Source organism: Castanea sativa, chromosome 9 (genome assembly GCF_040712315.1).
Source record: "Castanea sativa cultivar Marrone di Chiusa Pesio chromosome 9, ASM4071231v1".
Taxonomy (NCBI): Eukaryota; Viridiplantae; Streptophyta; class Magnoliopsida; order Fagales; family Fagaceae; genus Castanea; species Castanea sativa.
Genome location: NC_134021.1, coordinates 41,815,140 through 41,835,621, shown reverse-complemented (window position 1 = coordinate 41,835,621; position 20,482 = coordinate 41,815,140). Strand labels below are relative to the sequence as shown.

The 20,482-nt window shown below is 36.9% G+C and overlaps 1 protein-coding gene across 3 annotated transcripts; it reads right to left on the bottom strand.

Annotated features, from left to right (window-relative positions):
- Positions 1–1,941: 1,941 nt before the first annotated feature.
- LOC142611106 (putative inactive purple acid phosphatase 16) lies at positions 1,942–7,936 on the bottom strand. Of its 3 annotated transcripts, XM_075783142.1 has the most exons (6): positions 7,627–7,936; positions 5,948–6,172; positions 4,982–5,258; positions 4,441–4,609; positions 2,703–2,761; positions 2,148–2,393 (listed from the first exon to the last, which is right to left on the bottom strand). In XM_075783142.1, the coding sequence occupies exons 1-6, from the start codon at positions 7,883–7,885 to the stop codon at positions 2,267–2,269; spliced, it is 1,116 nt and encodes a 371-aa protein (XP_075639257.1). In that variant the 5' UTR covers positions 7,886–7,936; the 3' UTR covers positions 2,148–2,266. The 3 variants fall into 3 exon arrangements, with proteins under 3 accessions (XP_075639256.1, XP_075639258.1, XP_075639257.1); XM_075783141.1 differs by lacking the exon at positions 2,703–2,761 and having other exon boundaries at positions 1,942–2,393; XM_075783143.1 differs by lacking the exons at positions 2,703–2,761; positions 7,627–7,936 and adding an exon at positions 6,759–6,876 and having other exon boundaries at positions 1,942–2,393.
- Between the last annotated feature and the right edge of the window lie 12,546 nt (positions 7,937–20,482).

Below are 20,482 nucleotides of genomic sequence, written 5' to 3'. Positions count from 1 at the left end.
TCAACTTGTTTTGCAAGTAAATAAATTGTTTTTTTTAATAAAAAATATGAAAAATGATTGAAGATTCTCTTGATTTTTTAAATTTACTCTACCCAAATTCTTTAAACCATGATCATTCATGATTAATCATCATATTTTGCCACATCATCAATACATTAAATAAAAAATCAAATTTCTGTTAGTTAATACTCGTTTAAATATTAATATCGTGATAAAATTTGAACTATTCATTTAACTATCATCAGTAATTAAGATTTTAAGGATTCTACAATAACATAACTTGATATCAATCTATAAAATAAAATAATAATAATAATAATAATAATAATAATAATAATAATAATAATAAAACAGCTTGATTGATTGGAAACATGAAAGTTTACAATATCAAAACAAAATTGTGGAGTCATGTCATATAGCACAAAATCCATAAGATTGACCAAAGCCAAAATCTAGCCATTAGCATAGTTGCTCAATTAGCCTCTCTGCAAAAATGTCAAATTTTGTAATGAGGGAGTTGGGTCATGAACCACCTACACACCTTAATAATAGAGGCAAAGAAAACACCAAAATCGAATTTTCATGAATTATACCAGCAACTAACTCACATTCCTAAAAAGTTAGCTAGCTCAACCTCCAAATGAGTAAATTGATCGTTAGGTTCACAAATAATGTCTCAGTGATGCACGTATATATACTTAGTAGTAAATGCAAACCAAAAGAGCATTCTTTTGGAGTTTAGTTTTTTCTTTTCTTTTTTGGCATGAAAAAAAGAGTGCAAACTATAGAGACAACAAACCAAATCTAAAGTCAAAACAGACATAAAATTAAGCAATAGATATTAATTAAGGAGGTCTCGTTAGGGCACTAGATGTCATAATTTAGAGTAAAGAAAGAGGATGAAGATGAAGACTCAATTCAAAGAACATGGATTCCTTATTGTTAGACATGGCAAAATTAGACCTGACCCGAACCTAAATTTTTTGAGCGGAAGTAAAAATGCATGAAACTGTAACTTGACCAGGCTAACTTGTGATTTGGCCCATTTGTTAAAAAAATTTTAAAAAAAATAAATAATAAATTAAGACATTGTTGGTTTACTTATATGTTTTGAGCTTTATAATACAAAATTCAAACTCAATATTTTTTTTTAGAGCAATTCGAACTCAATTTCAATTGATAACTATTTCTCAAAAAAAAAATTTCAATTGATAACTATAATGCTGCCATGTGAGTGCTATTTTTTTTTTTTTTTAACATATTGTAATGTTTTTGTATAACACCTTGGTTCTAGATTAATTTGACTCATTTACATTTGGTAATTGAAGTAGACTCCAAGGGTCATAAAAGTAATTTTACGAAATGTGCCTCGGAATCACAAGTAAACAAACGGAGTTTTGTTGTCGCCTAGGTTGCGACTTTCCGAATATTACCACACTTTAACCGACAAGGTGTACAGTGACGGAATTAAATTAATTGAGGTTACTTTCGTCAATATGGTGTAGTTTGTAACATATTGCAACAAAAAAAGATTTTGAAGTATTCTTTTTAATTTAATTTGTCTAAATTAAAGGATTGAGTCCTATTATATTTACCGAATAATTTTTTTTGATATTTAATTTCACCTAGATTTATTTTTAAAAAATTAATATTTTTAGTATATACATTAGCCTAGTTCACTAGGTTTGGGCCTAGTGTATTGTACTTGTCATACACTTATGCTACTTGTACTTCACACATTACTTTTAGTCATCTCAAGAAAAGCTATCTCTAATTTCATCGGACCATCTCCTTGGCCGACCAATATATTCACTAAGACTCACCCACTTGGTCGTCGTTGAGATCTTATCCAAACTCCAGTTGACTTACTCCAGTTGACTTCCTCCTTGCCACCTTGAATTTGAAGGGTGTTAGTATATATGTTAGTGTAGCTCATTGGACTTTGGTCCAGAGTATTGTACTTGTAAACACTCATCTTACTTGTACTTCACGCATACTATGCTTATACAAAACTCTCTATTGTACAATATTATACACACAAAATATGCATCAATATACAAACAATTCTCACTTCTCAATCTCTCTCTTTATATTCTTAACAAAAATTAAAAAATTAAACACATAAAATAACATAATAAAATAACTATCATTTGGTCAAAAGCTTTGTAACTCAATTGATTGGCACTTCCATGCACAACTTTGCTGTGTACTATACTGTCCTCCATCCTTATCCAAGTTCTAAAGGAGAAAGGCTGCTGGGTGATTTCTATAATTCTAGCTCCTCTAGGCCAGTCTCCATAGCCACCATAACCAGTATGCCTAGCAAAACAGAGCCAGAGTTTCTCATTGGGGCAGCACCAATCCAATCCATGGTTATGTCCAACAAATATTGCCTGCCACAATAAAGAGAAAAGCAACTCAACATGATCATATTCATATTCATCAAACTCAAGCCATAGATTCTTTTAGTTTCTGACTTTCAAGAACCATAAGCACACATATTGCGTATTAAATATATGTGGTTCCAATTCAGAGCTTTTCTTAAGACAAAACTGATCGGGCTTATTCAACCTTCTTGCCAACACAGTAACATTTTGGTTAAACTTATTCCACATTGAAAAGAGAGATATAATTACAATAAACAAAACTCATCTGACCATCCTAAACCACATTTAGATGATTTAGGTGCGAGTGTGACTCACATGTCATGGGTGCTTGAACTCATATTTTCCTGTAAATGGATTTTGAATCTGTGATAGAACTGAAAAATGATAATTGTACCATCCAAGTATGAAGAACGAATTAAAGGGGAAGCAGTAGAACAACATGATAAATTATTCATGGTGAATAACCAAAAGAAACAAAACATGAAAAGCAATAATAATAATAATAATAATTGTTAGAGATATATTAGCCCATTAGCATAAGCGCAAGCCTAATTCTACTTTGTGTGCAAGCCAAGTTTCCTACTTGTACTAGAAGTCTATTAGTTTAGGGTTTAGTCTCCTATATATACACATGTTATGGTTCATTGTAACACAGGATTTGTACTACACTCTAATATATTATTGATGTAGCCCTTTAGGGTTTCCTCCATGTATGTAGGCCGTTAGGTCCTCTTGTGTTATTGTGTTCTATACTTTATGCTTTCGCTTCCGCATCAATAATAGCATATTCAACATGGTGTATCAATGCTAATATTTAACATGGTATCAGAGCTGCCTTCCCATGGCCATGGTTTTCTGTCCTTACGGTGTATTAAGAGCAATCTTTGTCTTCTTCGGTGTTTCTTCGCTGCGTTCATCTTCTTTGGTTTTCCACTGCTGCCATCAAAATTCTCCGGTATAGTCATGTTACCGTTAGAAGTCGCATCAACACTGCAAGACCATTGCCTTTCTCAAGCCACCGTCACAGAGCCAAACTTCATTCAAGGGATCTTTTCAACCTAATCAAACTCAAGATTTCATCAAGTTTTCATCTTGAGTTTGAGAGGGGGTGTTAGAGATATATTAGCCCATTAGCATAAGCCCAAGCCTAATTCTACTTTGTGTGCAAGCCAAATTTCCTACTTGTACTAGAAGTCTATTAGTTTAGGGTTTAGTCTACTATATATATATATATATATATATATATATATATATATATATATATATATATATATACATGTTATTGTTCATTGTAACACAGGATTTGTACTACACTCTAATATATTATTGATGTAGCCATTTAGGGTTTCCTCCGTGGATGTAGGCCGTTAGGCTGAACCACGTAATCCTCTTGTGTTATTGTGTTCTATACTTTATGATTTCGCTTCCGCATCTATAATAGCATATTCAACATGATGTATCAATGTTAATATTTAACAATAATAATAACATAGCTCCATTTGACTGCAAAGAAGTTATAACAGACAAAAATATCAATAAAAGGTACTCAAATCCCAACATGACAAAAGATTTCAAGTTTTCATTCTTTTCTTATGTAATTTCTGTCGATCAAATGGAACAATAACAAACAACAAAAAATTGGTTGTTTTGGGCCATAGAAGCCAAGTCATAAATTTCAAGCCAGGCAAAGCCCGGCCAGCTTGTGTATCAAGAAATTCCAACCTTCCCATTTGACTTGGCATTGGTAATCAATCAATCCAGCTGAAAATGGGGTCATTCAAATTTCAAGTTCAAATCTAAAATCTAAACCCAGTCTATATCCAGGAGCACTAATGTCTCATATGTGTATGGAGGTATATGTACTTTTTTATGTATATATGTGCATATGCTTATTCCTTTGTGCCATTACCTAGAGAGCAGGCCTCTTACATGAATTTATGTTATGCATGTGTGAATCTATATATTTACAGATGAATATGGTTGTGCGTAAGAATGATTTTCTTTGAAATGAATATATTTATGCGTGTACATGCATGCTTATCTGTGTACTTACCTTGACAGAAGGCCTTTTAACAAGAAGATCCATGATACCCAATTCAGCTGCTTGAGAAGAAACATTTTCTTTGTTAATTGAGCCTACACAGGGCTTGTGAATTCCTAACTGTGGAGCAACTTTATTATATGCTTGACTTGGGATATGCCAGAATATTAGCTCGGGCACACTGTCAGGTAACACTAAATTGGATAAGAAAATGCAGGAAACAGATTTATTTAACCAAAAAAAGAAGAATATTCACCATATCTTATTGGTGTACTTCAAAAAAGAAAACCAAAACCTCAGCATTGTCAATTACAACTATTTGCCTCAGTAGAATAAACCTTCTATCTTTTTCACTTTCTATTTAATCAAACCATGCCAGGAGCAATGTTTCCAAGTTTTCTGTTCATTTTTTTCTCTCTCTTACAAACCATTAAAATCAACAAACCAGAGTCTAGATATTTAAACCTTGTTACCTATTAATTCTAGTCAATGCTAATAAGGTACCATGAAAAGTAGTTTAAAAAAAAGAAGAGGTAATTCTTTGTTCTAATACCTTGAATTAGGGTTGATCTCTTCAGATTTGTTCCGGAACCATTCTGCTTGAGCATTTGAGATAACTTGTGGATAGGACCCACCGCCAGAATCTAAGAAGTACAGGTATACCACGGATGACTTTGGATCATCTGATGATGAAACTTGAATAGCATAGTTGGATATACTTGGCCAAAGCGCTTTAGGACCGTTGCTAGAATAAGATAGCACATTATGCTCAATCTCATGTTTCATCAACTCGATACGCTGTGTCCCTCTGAAGCTACATGCTTCTTCTCCTGCCAGTTATGGAACATAAAAAGAAGATGAGAAAAGAATGGAGGAGATTAACGTGGTTTGGTCACTAAGACCTACATCCACAACACCAAAAACCAAATGGCTACATCTTTCATTCACCTGATTGATAGCACTTACAGATTTGATTTGAAAATAGGTCAACAATCAATTTCTTACATATATATTTTGAATGTGAATTTCATATCTATATAATTGATTTTTCGAATCCCTTGATTTACTCAATGCAAGCAATTCCTTGATTTTGTCAACAATTTGTGCAAACTGTCATTCTTTCCAACATATGTTGTTATGAATTTATGATTATTGGTTAATTTTACAACTGAAGAAGTGCTGTCCTATCATAAATGCTATCTTCAAATTACAAAATTACAAATATCATTAGAAGGGGTATATTATGTTCATATTTTGTATAAAGGGAGGAGGGTGGGATTTATTACATGGTTCATTTGGTTCTGTAATATCAGTATTCTCCATTATTGTTTGCATGAATTTCTCTACGACTCTATCCCAACTTATAATAGTTGAATTCCAAAGAGGCAGCTGTCTGAAACAATGAGAAGGTCAATCATAATTCTGGAAAACACTCGGAAACCCAAGGCCTGTTGCCTGTCACTAGTGATGACTGATTGTCACCAGCTTATCTATACCACATTTCAAACATCATGCTAACCTGAATATGTTGAGTTGACTTCTGGGCAAATAAGTTTAGGAATTCCAGGGGCTGGAAACCACTCCTTCGGCCATTCAAATGGTGCATCGTCATGGTTTCCAAACACACTGGCAAACGGAATACCTCTGGATATTGTTGGAGAGATTGCCTGATCCCAGTACAAGCTGGCATTTGCAATTGGTATATTGTTGGCCGTAATGACATCTCCAAGGTATATAACAAAATCTGCTATATATGCAATCAGTTAGTTAGAGTTTTAAACCAAAAAAGAAACAGAAATAACCAAAATATTAACTATGCAAAGGTGCTCTATATCAAGCTTTGAGCCCTTCACTTTTTGAATTGAACAATCATTGCAGTAAATATGGAAATTTGTCAGGGTAGACCAAAACATAGGGCAGAAATGCAGCCTATTAAGTCAAACAATTCAGAAGAATCCAACTAGAGATCAAATTTAAGGTTGTTTAGCGCTAAGCAAGCTGCAAAATAATAATAATTTTGTCATCTTCAACAAGTGATAATTATTCCTAGCATATTAGTTCAGTAGATGGAACATTTAAACAGCAAATTAAGATTTCTTAAAGTAGCATTCAGAGACAACAAACATGTAGTAGTAAGGCTCATATGGCCATAACATTGTCATTTCGAGTCATCTGTGAAAGACACTTGACAAGTGATCGGCAAGAACAAGTTGCTAAGTTACTAATCCCAAACTCCCTTCAAGAAAATTGGACATAATACTTTACATAAAGAATGTGCATCCACAGGTACTAAGTACTAACAAACTAACCATTAACAAGTAATACGTTACCATGAGTTGACCTTTCTTTTATGAACAAAGCTTGGGTTCCGGTGTCCACATTAAACACATAAGGATGATAACATGTATAGCACTGGATCCAAGCCAAGTCTTTCATATTTGAGCTCTCAAAATTGAATTTCAAAATGATAAATTTATATACAACACATTCATTAGGGTCTTTTATTTTTATTTACTGAAATTCATTAGGGTCCATTGGGTGCAATTATTTTGAAAAAATAAATATTTAAAAAAAAATAGACGAAAAGATGCCTTTTGAAAAAGCATTATTTTTTCCTCTTTCTAAAAAAATTACTTTTTAGTCTAAAATTTAAAAACAAAACAAAAACAAAAGGCACTTTTGGGGTTTAGATACAAAAATCCAATAATAATAATAATAATAATAAAGGCTTTCTGATTTTACTTTTTATCTTTTACATCAAAAAATAAAAACCTAATTACAGTACATCTTTTGTAAATGATAATAAAAAAGAAAAAACACACACATACAAAGGCCGATTTTTATAACTTTACCTCTAAATCTCACAAATTACAGCATATGAACATTTTGCAACGAAAAAAATAAATAATGGGATTATTCTTTATTCTATAGTAGGACAATATATAATAATAACATGGGACATGTACTTCACCAAAGTTTTAATAACGTGGGACTTTCTTTCTTTCTTTCATGGTACAAATACAACGACAACAGACACACACACAGCTAGCAAATGATAAAAAGAGGTACTAATAAAATAGACCATTAGTTCATATCATGTATTTTCGTAGACTCTGATGGGTTGTCTTTTACAATTATGGTAACATATGTATCAAAGTGTGTAATAGCATTATCGATAAATGGGAGCGATAACATTACCTGGAGTTTCATCGTCAAGTATAGTGTTCATAACTCTTGTTGAGTTCACGTCCTGGAGTGGACCCCAGTCGGTCGACGTGGCCTCCCCATAATGCAGGTCAGCAAACAGCGCTATCTTGAACGGTGCACCCGCCCGCATCTGAACATACCTCTCACCCGAGGCCTTTGTTGTTGTTGTTGTTGTTAAGCCGAGCACTTGGTAATCTGATCCGACGGTCAGGATGAAGAGAGAGAAGAAGGTGAAGGATAAGATGGTCATTTTGGGTCTGATTTTGTGACCACTCTGACTCCATTAACGGAGAGCAGAGCAAAGATATGGTTTTTTTTTTTTCGTATCAACGAAGGTGAAGGTTGGTGGAGGTGGGAGTGAGTTTTGGTGGGAAAGAGGATGAAATAACGGAATTGCCCCTGGTTTGATTGAGATGGTTTTTGGGTTTGTGATGAATGTCCCTATTTTTAAGCATAATTTTGATTAGGTCCCCAATGATTTTGCGAATTTGCAGTGTACCAAGAAAAACATGATTTTGTTCATAGTGTAAAACACAAAAAGTCAAAACAACTCGTGACTCATGAGGTTGGGCTAAGCATGCATATTATCAAGATTTTTCAAAAAATATTTAACTAAGTCTTTAACTTTTTCTTTCTTTTTTAGTTTCAATTTATGGCATTTGCTCCTGATTTTAGTTTATCACCAGACTATAGCACTAATTAGTTTTTTGTATCTCTTAATTAACTATCAAAAACTTTACCAGTTGAACTAATTAAAACCTACTACTTTCTCTAACCTTAGAAAAACAGTATTTAATATTGTGTGAAAGTGCATTGTTCTCCTAAGAGGGCGTTTGGATTCAGTGGCTGCGTTTCCACGTTTTGGTTTTTTTTTTTTCTCTACTGCGGGGACAAGCGTGCACTGTGCGTGCACTGTTCATGTACTTTTTTAGCAATTTTTTATTAAAAATGGATCCCGCAGCACTATTTACACATTTAAAAATTATTTTGCTACAGTGTTTTCAGTTTTCAGTTTTTAATTTTCAGCAATAAGTTCTATCCAAACGGAACCTAAGTCCTCAACTTCCTTCCAATCGCTTGTCTTTTCTTTTTTTCTTTTTTTCTTTTTCTAGAAGATCCAATCTTTTGTCTGATTGCATAGGTTTCATAGTAACTGTATCATAGAAATTATATGTGTAATGAAATATCTAGGTAGCCAATAATAAATAAATAAAAGTTAGGAACAAATTAGATTTTTTTAGAAAAATATATTGTAGTATACAAACCCAAAGCTGAAGAATAGTTTTTGCATTTTATCTTTTTTTCGAATTTTTATTTTTTTCAACTTGCCGCCAAGGCCAAACTTTTGAAAAATAAGATAATTGCTAGTAATGGCAATATTGTAATTATGAAATGGGGCTTGGAGGAGACCCTTTTTTTTTTTTAATTAAAAAAATGTTGTTTTTAATCTTGGAAAAGGTGTTGTATATATTTTTTTAGAAAACTAAAAAAACGGCTACCAAACAAAAAGCCCAGTAACCAAGTACAAGTAGCATGTGCGGAAATTGGATTAGATTGGACTCATTTTGGCCCAATTTGGTGGCCTGTTTAGCGGACTCAAGTCACAACTTGAACAGCTAAAGAAACTGGTCAGAATAGCACGTTTAAAAGCTGGGACCCTTTTTCTCTCCTCAATCTATGTGGACTGTGTGGAGGTGACCAAATAGAAAATAATCTCTCTTTCAATTCTCTCTCTCTAATGGCCTGTTTGGATGTTTAAAAAAGGTGGGAGAGTAGAGTAGAGGGAGGGAGAGTAATTTAAATCCCTTGTTTGGAAGTTTTTTAAGGGAGGAGGGGGAGGGATTTGGAGGGGTTTGGGGGGGTTTCAACTACCTCTAACCCTTCATTTTTAATTCCCCCAAATTGGAGAGATTTGGAGGGAGAGTAGAGTAGATAAATTATTGACCAAATGAATTCTCCAATTTACCCTTTTTAAATTAACAAAATTACAAACCAATTAATCATAGACCAATATTGCAATTTATTTTCAAATATAGGTAAATTTGTCTATTTAATCATTTCCTCTCCTCTCCATCTCAAATTTAAAAACATCCAAACAAGGGGAAGGGCTAATTACTCCCTTCCCCCTTACTAATTTTAAAAACATCAAAACAAGGTGGAGGGTAATTATTTCACTCTACTCTCCTCCCCACTACTCTCCTCTCCTCTACTCTCCTCCCTCTCTAAACTTCCAAACAGGCCATAAGTTAAGGCCTTTTAAGGGTTTCTAGGTGGTGGAGTGGTGTGTTTTGCTCTACTATCATCAAGTGCCACCACCTAAGGCCGTAAGGTGCAACAACCTATGATATATTATATTGTATAGGTAGTGTTTGGATTGCTTTTGCATTTTGCCTTTTGCCTTCTTTTTTTTTTTTTTTTTTTTTTACCAGCGCCTCTTACACTGTTCATGGGACATAAACAGTGCATTAAAGTAAATGAGCAGTTTTTTCATTTGTGAACAATAACCGAAAACTTTTTTTATTGTTTTTAATTTTTAGTAAAATAAGCGGTATCTAAAATGAGAGTTTAGGAATTTTAAACTCATAACTTTGAGAAGTGAGAACTATTAGACCAATCCCTAGTATTTGAAACCAACCCATTAAAATTTTAGTCTTATGGTACTAGTCATGAGGTAAATTCAAATTCAATCACACTTCCATTTATATGTATTTGGTATGTACATTATTTATTTTGTGGCTCGTATATGTATCCACTAAATATTGTTTGACAAAATATGTAATATTGGAGCTTTGAGGTGCCCACCTACTGAAATATATATTCAAAATAAAATTAAACCTGCTCAAACACTAAAATAGTAGCAAGTAACAAAAGCATATATAGCTTGTCTAATCCAACCCAACTATTTACTTCTAACAAATCCTAATTGTTTATTTGGGGTTTTTCTTTTGGTAGTTAAGTGATACTGAGTTAGTACATGTGTAAAATGCTACCTTTCTTGTCATTATGATTTCTCTATCTCTGATTATGATGGCTTTTGACCTCAAGAAGTAGCAACATAAAATAACAATAACAAAAGCTAAACATCAAAACTGAACGCTAAAATCTAATGAGTGCTTGGCAAATCAACTTTGACAATATTCAAAAATAGAGAGGATGGATGAGCTCAGCCAAATAAATGGGTATATCTTATCATCAAACGGGCTTTTGTGGTTACCCCCAATCAGCTATTTCATTGGCTGAACGGTGAACTAAATTGAGTATTCAAACTTTTAAAGTAGAGTACAAATCTAGTCAAAACACAAAATAATTGATGCGAAGATTTTCCAAATGAAAAATAAAAATAAAAAAACAAAACCAAAAAATAAAAAGCTCTAGACAAAAGTTAATTTTTGGCATGACTTTTTAAGTCTTTTCATAAAAGCAAAAACAAAACAAAACACTTTATATCAACATTACTGGTATTTTATTAGGCAATTTGTTTTTTTTTGTGTGAAGTACGAGGTTATTGTATAGAATATATGTTGTCTTTAAAGTAAAATAAATCATTTTCACTAGTCAACTTGAGAAAGTTTGGTGTGAATCTACTGTTAAGCCTAGTGCCATAAATATTTTTACAATTTCGCCACGACTTTGCAGCATGACAAGTTATAAGAGTAGAATTAAAATAGTGAGTTTATTGGTTTTAGTTAACTTAACTGGTAAAAATTTTTATGGTTGTATAAGAGATTTGGAATTCAATCTTCGCATACAACAAAAACTAATTGGTGTATTAGTCTGATGATAAAAAACTATTATTAGAAGTAGAGTTATGATAAAATTGTGAAAAAGTTTGTGATACTAAATTTACAAGCGAATCCGTCTCCAATATAACATTTTCTACCCCAAACTTATTGCCATTTCGACCCCAGTCCTTTCTAGCCAATATATGCCTCAGCTCATTAAATAGCCGCTTCTTTCAATTATTTCTTGATAGAATTGAATTTCTGAAACTTCATTTTTTTTTTTTTAAGGATTAAGACAACGTAATCTTCATTGATAGAGATATTAAAGCCAGTTTATAGTTATTAATCTGTTTTTGGCAAAGCATTTTGAGTTTATTTATTTCTTATCATAGTTAATTAGTACTTATACATGTGATGAATGAAGATAATGTAGTATAAAAAATGTAATGCTTGAAAAGATGGAGGTTAAAATGAAAAAATTATAACTTTGAGAGCTTAATTGAGAAACTAAAACTTGCCCAAAAAAAAATAAAACAATTAGTTAAAGAACTCATTTGTCATTTCGCTCAATCTAGTCGATGTAACACAACCTCTTATTAATGAATGGTTCCTTAGTATATTCTCTGGCATATAGCTCCTCTGACTTTTGCATTTAGCATTTTGTTTTATGTTTTTGTTTTAATTTCTTTGTAAGAGTTGTGAAATTAATTATCAAAACGATGACAGTGATAACCAAATCAATAACTCATCAATCCAACACAAAGTACAACGTAATCTAAATACCTAGTTGGACTCAAAATGACAACATGTTTTACGAGTAAATTAATCCTTTTTTGTAAAAAAAAAAATTATATAGAGACCAATTATATGAGGCTGAAACTAAATGAAAAATAAATTACCATTCTCTAAATTTTCTAAAACAACTCTATTATGGAATTTGAAGAGGATGAAAAACATGAGACGGATCTTTCCTCCGTCCTAGGAGGACAGAGTGGAAGTAGACGGATTAATGTCGTTGTAGTGTATATAAGACGGTGCCGATCATTGAGAACCCGTCCGATATTTGATTGATTATAACTCCTTAGTTGTTTGTCACACGATGTGTTTGACTTGGTTTTGCTTTATCTCCACGCAAGCGTGTACACCTGGAGTTCTTGCGTTACACATTTGACCATAATAAGAAGACTCCTATATGGAAAAGAGCTCAAGAAGGAGGTAGAATCTTAAAAGGAAAGGAAACTCTACGCCAATATAAATATCCCAAAAACCCTAGCATCAAGGTACGCACAATTATCTCGACTCTGGCACTCTAGGGTTGTAAAAGGAGACTAACTTGACCTTCGGAGGGTTTTTGGCCGGCACCACACCGGTGCTCTCTTTTAGGTCCTCTATTTTCTTTTTTGCAGGCGTTGCTTTGGTTTGAGGAGTGCTCGCAGCTTACTGGTGATTTATTCGGCATCATCAGTTGGCGCCGTCTGTGGGAATTTTCGATTATTTCAGCCTTGCTCTATTCCTGAGACAAAAAGTTGCATGGTACTTACTCGATCGATGGCAACAAACAACAATCAAGGCGACGAACCGCACACCACAGCTCTAGAGAGGCAGGTCCAAACACTTGCAACGGCGGTTGAGCGCCTCACCAAGCAAAATCAGGATTTGGAAGAACAATTGCGACAAAGGACTGCACACCCAAGCGCACCAGAGGAAGACCAGAAGGGTGCTAGTCCGGAAGGAAGGAACGCGAAAGGACCTGGGGGCAGCAACGCTCCAACTAGACCGGAGCGGCAAGAGACCAATCGACCATCCGTCTCGGACACCTTGCCGACCCACATCGCTGCTGAGATGCAGGAGATGAGGGAACGAATGGATTTGATGATGAACGCCCTTAGAGGACGAGTATCCAGCGACCTGGACAACCTAGTCCATAGGACGGATTCGCCTTTCACAGCGCTTGTGAATTCATGCCCTCTTCCTCCAAAGTTTCGCATGCCTCACGTGGAGAATTACGACGGATCCAAGGACCCATTGGATCACTTGGAATCCTTCAGAACCCTAATGCATCTTCACGGCGTACCCGATGAAATCATGTGCAGGGTTTTTCTCACCACTTTGAAAGGGCATGCGAAGGATTGGTACAGTAAACTAACGCCTAATTCCATCGGCACTTTTAAGGAATTAGGCGCACAGTTCGTATCACACTTTATCGGAAGTCACCGGCATAAGAGGTCTACTGCGTGTATATTGAGTATTAAGCAACGAAAAGATGAGACATTAAGATCATACATAGCCCGCTTTAACAAGGAAGCCCTCTAGATAGACGAGGCGGATGACAAGATACTTGTGGCAGCATTTACAAACGGGCTACGAAAGGGTAAGTTCTTGTTCCCTCTATGCAAGAATGACCCAAAGACTATGTCCGACGTGTTTTACAGGGCGACGAAGTATATGAACGCAGAGGATGCCTTGCTAGCCCGAGAGAACAATAAGCCCAGAAAAAAGGAAAGACTGGAAGATGCGCAACAGGACAAAGGACGAAAAATGGCAAGAACCAGAGAGCGACGAGAAGACCGACGTCCCAAACCGCCTTCGGGAAGGTTTACGAGCTTCACCCCCCTCACAGCCCCAATTGACCAAGTGTTGATGCAGATCAAAGATGAAGGAACCTTGACGTTCCCGGGCAAGTTGAAGGGAGATCCGAACAAGAGGCCAAGAGATAGATATTGCCGTTTTCATCGCAATCATGGCCACGATACAATGGACTGTTATGACTTGAAGCAACAGATTGAGGCCCTTATCAGGCAAGGAAGGTTGCAGAGGTTCGTGAGGAAGGAGAGTATGGATCAACCCTAGGAGCAGAATCCCAGACGGGAAAATGAGCGTCCCAGGCCACCCGTAGGAGATATACGGATGATTGTAGGGGCAATACTTCTGCAGGGTCGTCCAAAAAGGCCCGAAAAACATACTTGCGGACGGTTCAAAGCGTCCAGTCGACAGGTGCCCCACTAAAGGCGACACGGCAAGATAACCCCAGCATCGAGTTCTCGGAAGAAGATGCACGACGCCTTCACCACCCATTGACGACGCACTCATGGTCAGCATACGGGCAGGGGACTACAACATGCATCGAGTTTTGGTGGACAACGGAAGTTCAGCAGATATCCTCTATTACCCCGCATTCCAGCAGATGGGGATTGCTAAAGAGCGGCTGGTCCCAACGAATGCACCCTTTGTTGGCTTTGGAGGAACAAAGGTCTATCCTTTAGAAGTCGTTGTGTTGTCTATGACGGTTGGAGATTACCCACAACAGATAACCAGGGATGTCTCTTTTCTCGTGGTTGATTGCTCTTCAGCGTATAACGCCATCCTCGGACGGCCCACTCTCAATGCATAGAAGGCTGTAACCTCTACCTACAATCTAATGATCAAATTTCCTACCGAATATGGAGTTGGAGAACTGCGGGGAAATCAGGTGGCTGCACGGGAGTGTTACATCGCCATGATGGAAATGGATAATCACCTACAAGCGATGAACATCGAGGAACAGAGAACAACAGTGGAACCGGTGGAAGAGTTGGAAGAAGTTCAACTGGATGATTCTAGGCCCGACCGAACAACCAGAATCGGCACCCTCGCCGACCAAACAATCCGACAAGCGCTCGTATTATTCCTCCAAAAAAATCAAGATGTTTTTGCATGGAGTCACAAGGACATGCCGGGAATAGATCCAACAGTCATAGTTCACAGGTTGAACGTATCACCCTCCTTCTCTCCAGTTCGACAGAAAAAGCGAGTGTTTGCCCCAGAACGAGATCGAGCCATAGCAGAAGAGGTGCAGAAGCTACAAGAAGCGGACTTCATACGCGAGGTGTACTACCCTGATTGGTTGGCGAATGTAGTAATAGTCAAGAAGTCCAATGGGAAATGGAGGATGTACGTCGACTTCACGGAATTGAATAGAGCCTGCCCCAAGGACAGTTACCCACTCCCACGCATTGACACCCTTGTAGACTCCACCGCAAGACATGAACTTTTGAGCTTCATGGACGCTTTCTGCGGTTACAATCAAATCAAATTGGATAAGACTGATAAGGAAAAAACCTCGTTTGTAACAAGCTAGGGACTTTTTTGCTACAAAGTAATGCCTTTTGGGCTTAAGAACGCGGGAGCCACGTATCAGAGATTGATGAACAAAATGTTCGTGCACCAAATTGGCAGAAACGTGCAGGTTTACGTGGACGATATGCTGGTAAAGAGCGCAAAGGTGTCTGATCATCTGAGGGACCTCCAGGAGACTTTCAATACTCTTCGGACGTACAAAATGAAGCTGAATCCAAACAAATGCGCGTTCGGAGTCACCGCCGGGAAATTCTTGGGATTCATGGTATCCTAGAGGGGCATTGAAGTCAACCCGGAGAAAGTAAAGGCGATTATGAAACTATCTCCTCCAAGAACGGTAAAGGAAGTGCAAAGCTTGACCGGGAAGATAGCAGCCTTAAACAGGTTCGTATCTAGAGCAACGGACATATGTCTCCCCTTCTTCCGAACACTAAGGAGATCTTTCAAATGGACGGACGAGTGCCAAAGGGAATTTGAAGAGTTGAAGGCATATCTCTCCACTCCGCCATTGCTTAGCCCATCTGCGCCGGGGGAGGAATTGTTCCTGTACCTTGCCGTCTCATCAGCAGCGGTCAGTGCTGCTCTCATCAGAGAAGAAGGAAGGATACAAAAGCCCTTGTACTTTATAAGCCGGGCACTAAGAGGAGCAAAAGAAAGATACCCGCGGATGGAAAAACTCGCATTCGCTCTTGTAATCGCAGCTCGAAAGCTCTAACCCTATTTTCAAGCACATACCATAAATGTCCTGATGGATCAGCCCTTACGGAAGGCAATGAGCAATCCCGAAACTGCTGGATGGATGGCTCTGTGGGCAATCGAGCTAAGTGAGTACGATATCCAATACCAGCCACGAACGGCTGTGAAAGGACAGATACTGGCAGACTTCATTGCGGAATTCACTATCGCTGAGGAGCAGGGGGTAGAAGAGACGCCCACATGGAGAGTTCACACAGACGGATCCTCCAATAAGCACGCGGGGGGTGTCGGGGTCGTATTCCACACCCCGGAAGGAGACAAAATTGAATGCATGATCCGTCTGGACTTCACCACTACTAACAACGAAGCGGAGTACGAGGCCTTGGTTGCGGGACTGGAGCTTGCGATAGCAGCAGGGGCTAGGAAGGCGGTTGTCTACTCCATTCTCAAATCGTAACCAGTCAAGTTAATGGGAGCTATGATTATAAGAATGAGAGGATGAGAAGGTACCTCGGGGAAGTGAAGAGTCGAACGAATGACCTCCAATTTACGATAGTTCAAATCCCAAAAGAGGAGAACCAAGAAGCGGATCGACTCGCAAAGGCTGCTTCGGCCAAACCAATGATCACGCCAGAACAGGTATTGTCCTTTGTCCAACTTTCATCACTATTAGATGACATTAGAATGCAGGAGGTAAGCATTGAGAATGGTTGGACGGTTCCAATTATGGCATACCTCAAAGACGGCAAGCTGCCAGATAACAAAGACGACGCAAGGAAGTTGAAGGTTAAAGCTGCCCGATTTGTCCTGGTTAAAAACGTCCTGTACAAAAGAGGATTCTCCCAACCATATCTATGATGTCTCGGCCGTGAAAAAGCAGACTACGTGATGAGGGAGATCCATGAGGGAATTTGTGGGAACCATTCAGGATCAAGGTCTCTAGTGCACAAGCTACTCCAAACAGGATACTACTGGCCAACAATGCAAAAGGATGCCCATACGTACGTTAGAGCTTGCGACAAGTGTCAACAATTTGGCAATCTCATAAGGCAGCCAACGGAAGAACTCACCCCTATGACGGCTCCATGGCCGTTCGCACAATAGGGGTTGGACATCATGGGTCTATTCCCTACAGCGGTAAGGCAACTGAAGTTCTTGGTGGTTGGTATTGACTACTTCACCAAATGGGTGGAAGCAGAAGCTCTAGCTACTATCACGGAGAAAAACATCCGTAGCTTCGTGTGGAGAAGTATTATTTGCAGATATGGAATTCCAAGGGTGCTCGTTCAGACAACGGGAAGCAATTTGACAACGACGCGTTTAGGGACTTTTGTTCTCAGTTGGGAATCAAAAATCACTACTCGTTGCCCGCCCACCCACAGGTCAACGGACAAGTTGAAGTCACGAACCGGTCCTCGTTGAAGATTATCAAGACCCGGCTCGAGGGGGCAAAGGGCATCTAGCCGGACGAACTGCCAAGTGTTTTATGGGCATACAGGACAACGGCGAGAACACCAACAGGAGAGACACCGTTTCGATTGGCGTATGGTATTGAGGCCCTCATACCGGCAGAGGTGGGATTAGCGAGCTACCGTGTGGAAAGCTACGAGGAGAGCAAGAATAACGAAGCATTGCGTTTAGAACTTGACCTTGTAGACGAGGTCAGAGCAGCAGCTGCACAAAGACTAGCGCGATACCAAGACATGATGGCAAAACATTACAACTCCAAGGTTAGGCACAGGGACTTCCAGGTGGGAGATCTGGTATTGCGAAAAGTACTCGGCGCTATAAAGGATGCCTCCCAAGGAAAACTGGGTCCTAACTAGGAAGGGCCGTACAGAATTATTTCATGGCATAGGAAAAGAACGTACTACTTGGAGATGTTAGACGGAAGGAAACTGAGCCATCCGTGGAACACAGAGCACCTGAAGAAGTACTACCACACTACAAGAAAACTGGCCTATTGCGGCGGACCTATTGCGGCGGGTGCGAAAACTGCCGCTATAGGTCGCCTATTGCGGCGCTTTTTTGGCCCACCGCTATTCATGAGATCTATTGCGGCAGACCAGTGGCCCGCCGCAATAGATCTAGTCTATTGCGGCGGGTCAGTGACCCACCGTAATAGACTTACTTTAGCGGCCTTCGGCTTAGATATAGCGGCAGGTCAATGACCCGCCGCAATAGACCCTGAAATTGCAGCGGACCTATTGCGGCGAGTGCAAAAACTGCCGCTATATATCACCTATTGCGGCGCGTTTTTGGCCCGCCGCTGTAGATGAGATCTATTGCGGCATTTTTTGTGACCGTTGCTATAGGTAAGGCTTTTGTATAAAATCAACTTTTAAGATCAAATGGTAAATTACATCCGATTGGCATGAAAATTAGCATGCATGTTAAGAACATATAGAAAATGTGATCCAACGGTTGGATTTTCAAAATATGAATTAAACAATAACTTATTGGTTGGTGTAACATTTTTTAGAGTTACATTAAGTGTAACTTGAATCAAATCCTATATTTCTTAATTCAATGTGAATTTTGACAAATCTACTGTTAGATTACATTATCTTCATATATTTTTCATGCTTGCAAAATTTCAAGGTGATCAAAGATTAATTGTCATCAATCAATTGTTTAAATTCAAGTTTTTATAGTTTAAATAACGCATAAAAGATGAGTTTTAAGATCAAATGGTAAATTACATCCGATTGGCATGAAAATTGGCATGCATGTTAAGGACATATAGAAAATGTGATCCAACGGTTGGATTTTCAAAATATGAATTCAACAATAACTTATTGGTTGGTGTAACAGTTTTTAGAGTTACATCAAGTGTAACTTGAACCCAACCCTATATTTCTTAATTCAATGTGAATTTTGACAAATCTACCGTTAGATTACATTATCTTCATATATGCTTCATGCTTAAAAAATTTCAAGGTGATCAAAGATTAATAGCCATGTCATCAATCAATTGTTTAAATTCAAGTTTTTGTAGTTTAAAATAACGCATAAAAGATGAGTTTAAAGATTAAATGGTAAATTATATCCGATTGGCATGAAAATTGGTGTGCATGTTAAGAACATATAGAAAATGTGATCCAACGGTTGGATTTTCAAAATATGAATTCAATAATAAGTTATTGGTTGGTGTAACATTTTTTAGAGTTACATCAAGTATAACATGAACCCGACACTATATTTCTTAATTCAATGTGAATTTTGACAAATCTACCGTTAGATTACATTATTTTCATATATTTTTCATGCTTACAAATTTAAAGGTGATCAAAGATTAATAGTCATCAATCAATTGTTTAAATTCAAGTTTTTATAGTTTAAATAACGCATAAAAGATGAGTTCAAAAATCAAATAGTAAATTACATCCGATTGGCATGAAAATTGGTATGCATGTTAAGAACATATAGAAAATGTGATTCAACGGTTGGATTTTCAAAATATGAATTCAACAATAACTTATTGGTTGGTGTAACATTTTTTAGAGTTACATTAAGTGTAACTTGAATCCAATCCTATGTTTCTTAATTCCACGTGAATTTTGACAAATCTACCGTTAGATTACATTATCTTCATATATTTTTTATGCCTGCAAAATTTCAAGGTAATCAAAGATTAATAGTCATCAATCAATTGTTTAAATTCAAGTTTTTATAGTTTAAATAACGCATAAAAGATGAGTTTTAAGATCAAATGGTAAATTACATCCGATTGGCATGAAAATTGGCATGCATGTTAAGAAAATATAGAACATGTGATCCAACGGTGGGATTTTTAAAATATAAATTCAACAATAACTTATTGGTTGGTGTAACAGTTTTTAGAGTTACATCAAGTGTAACTTGAACCCAACCCTATATTTCTGAATTCAATGTGAATTTTGACAAATCTACCGTTAGATTACATTATCTTCATATATGTTTCATGCTTAAAAAATTTCAAGGTAATCAAAGATTAATAGTCATGTCATCAATCAATTGTTTAAATTCAAGTTTTTGTAGTTTAAAACAACGCATAAAAGATGAGTTTAAAGATTAAATGGTAAATTATATCCGATTGGCATGAAAATTGGTGTTCATGTTAAGAACATATAGAAAATGTGATCCAACGGTTGGATTTTCAAAATATGAATTAAACAATAACTTATTGGTTGGTGTAACATTTTTTAGAGTTACATTAAGTGTAACTTGAATCCAATCCTATGTTTCTTAATTCCACGTGAATTTTGACAAATCTACCGTTAGATTACATTATCTTCATATATTTTTCATGCCTGCAAAATTTCAAGGTAATC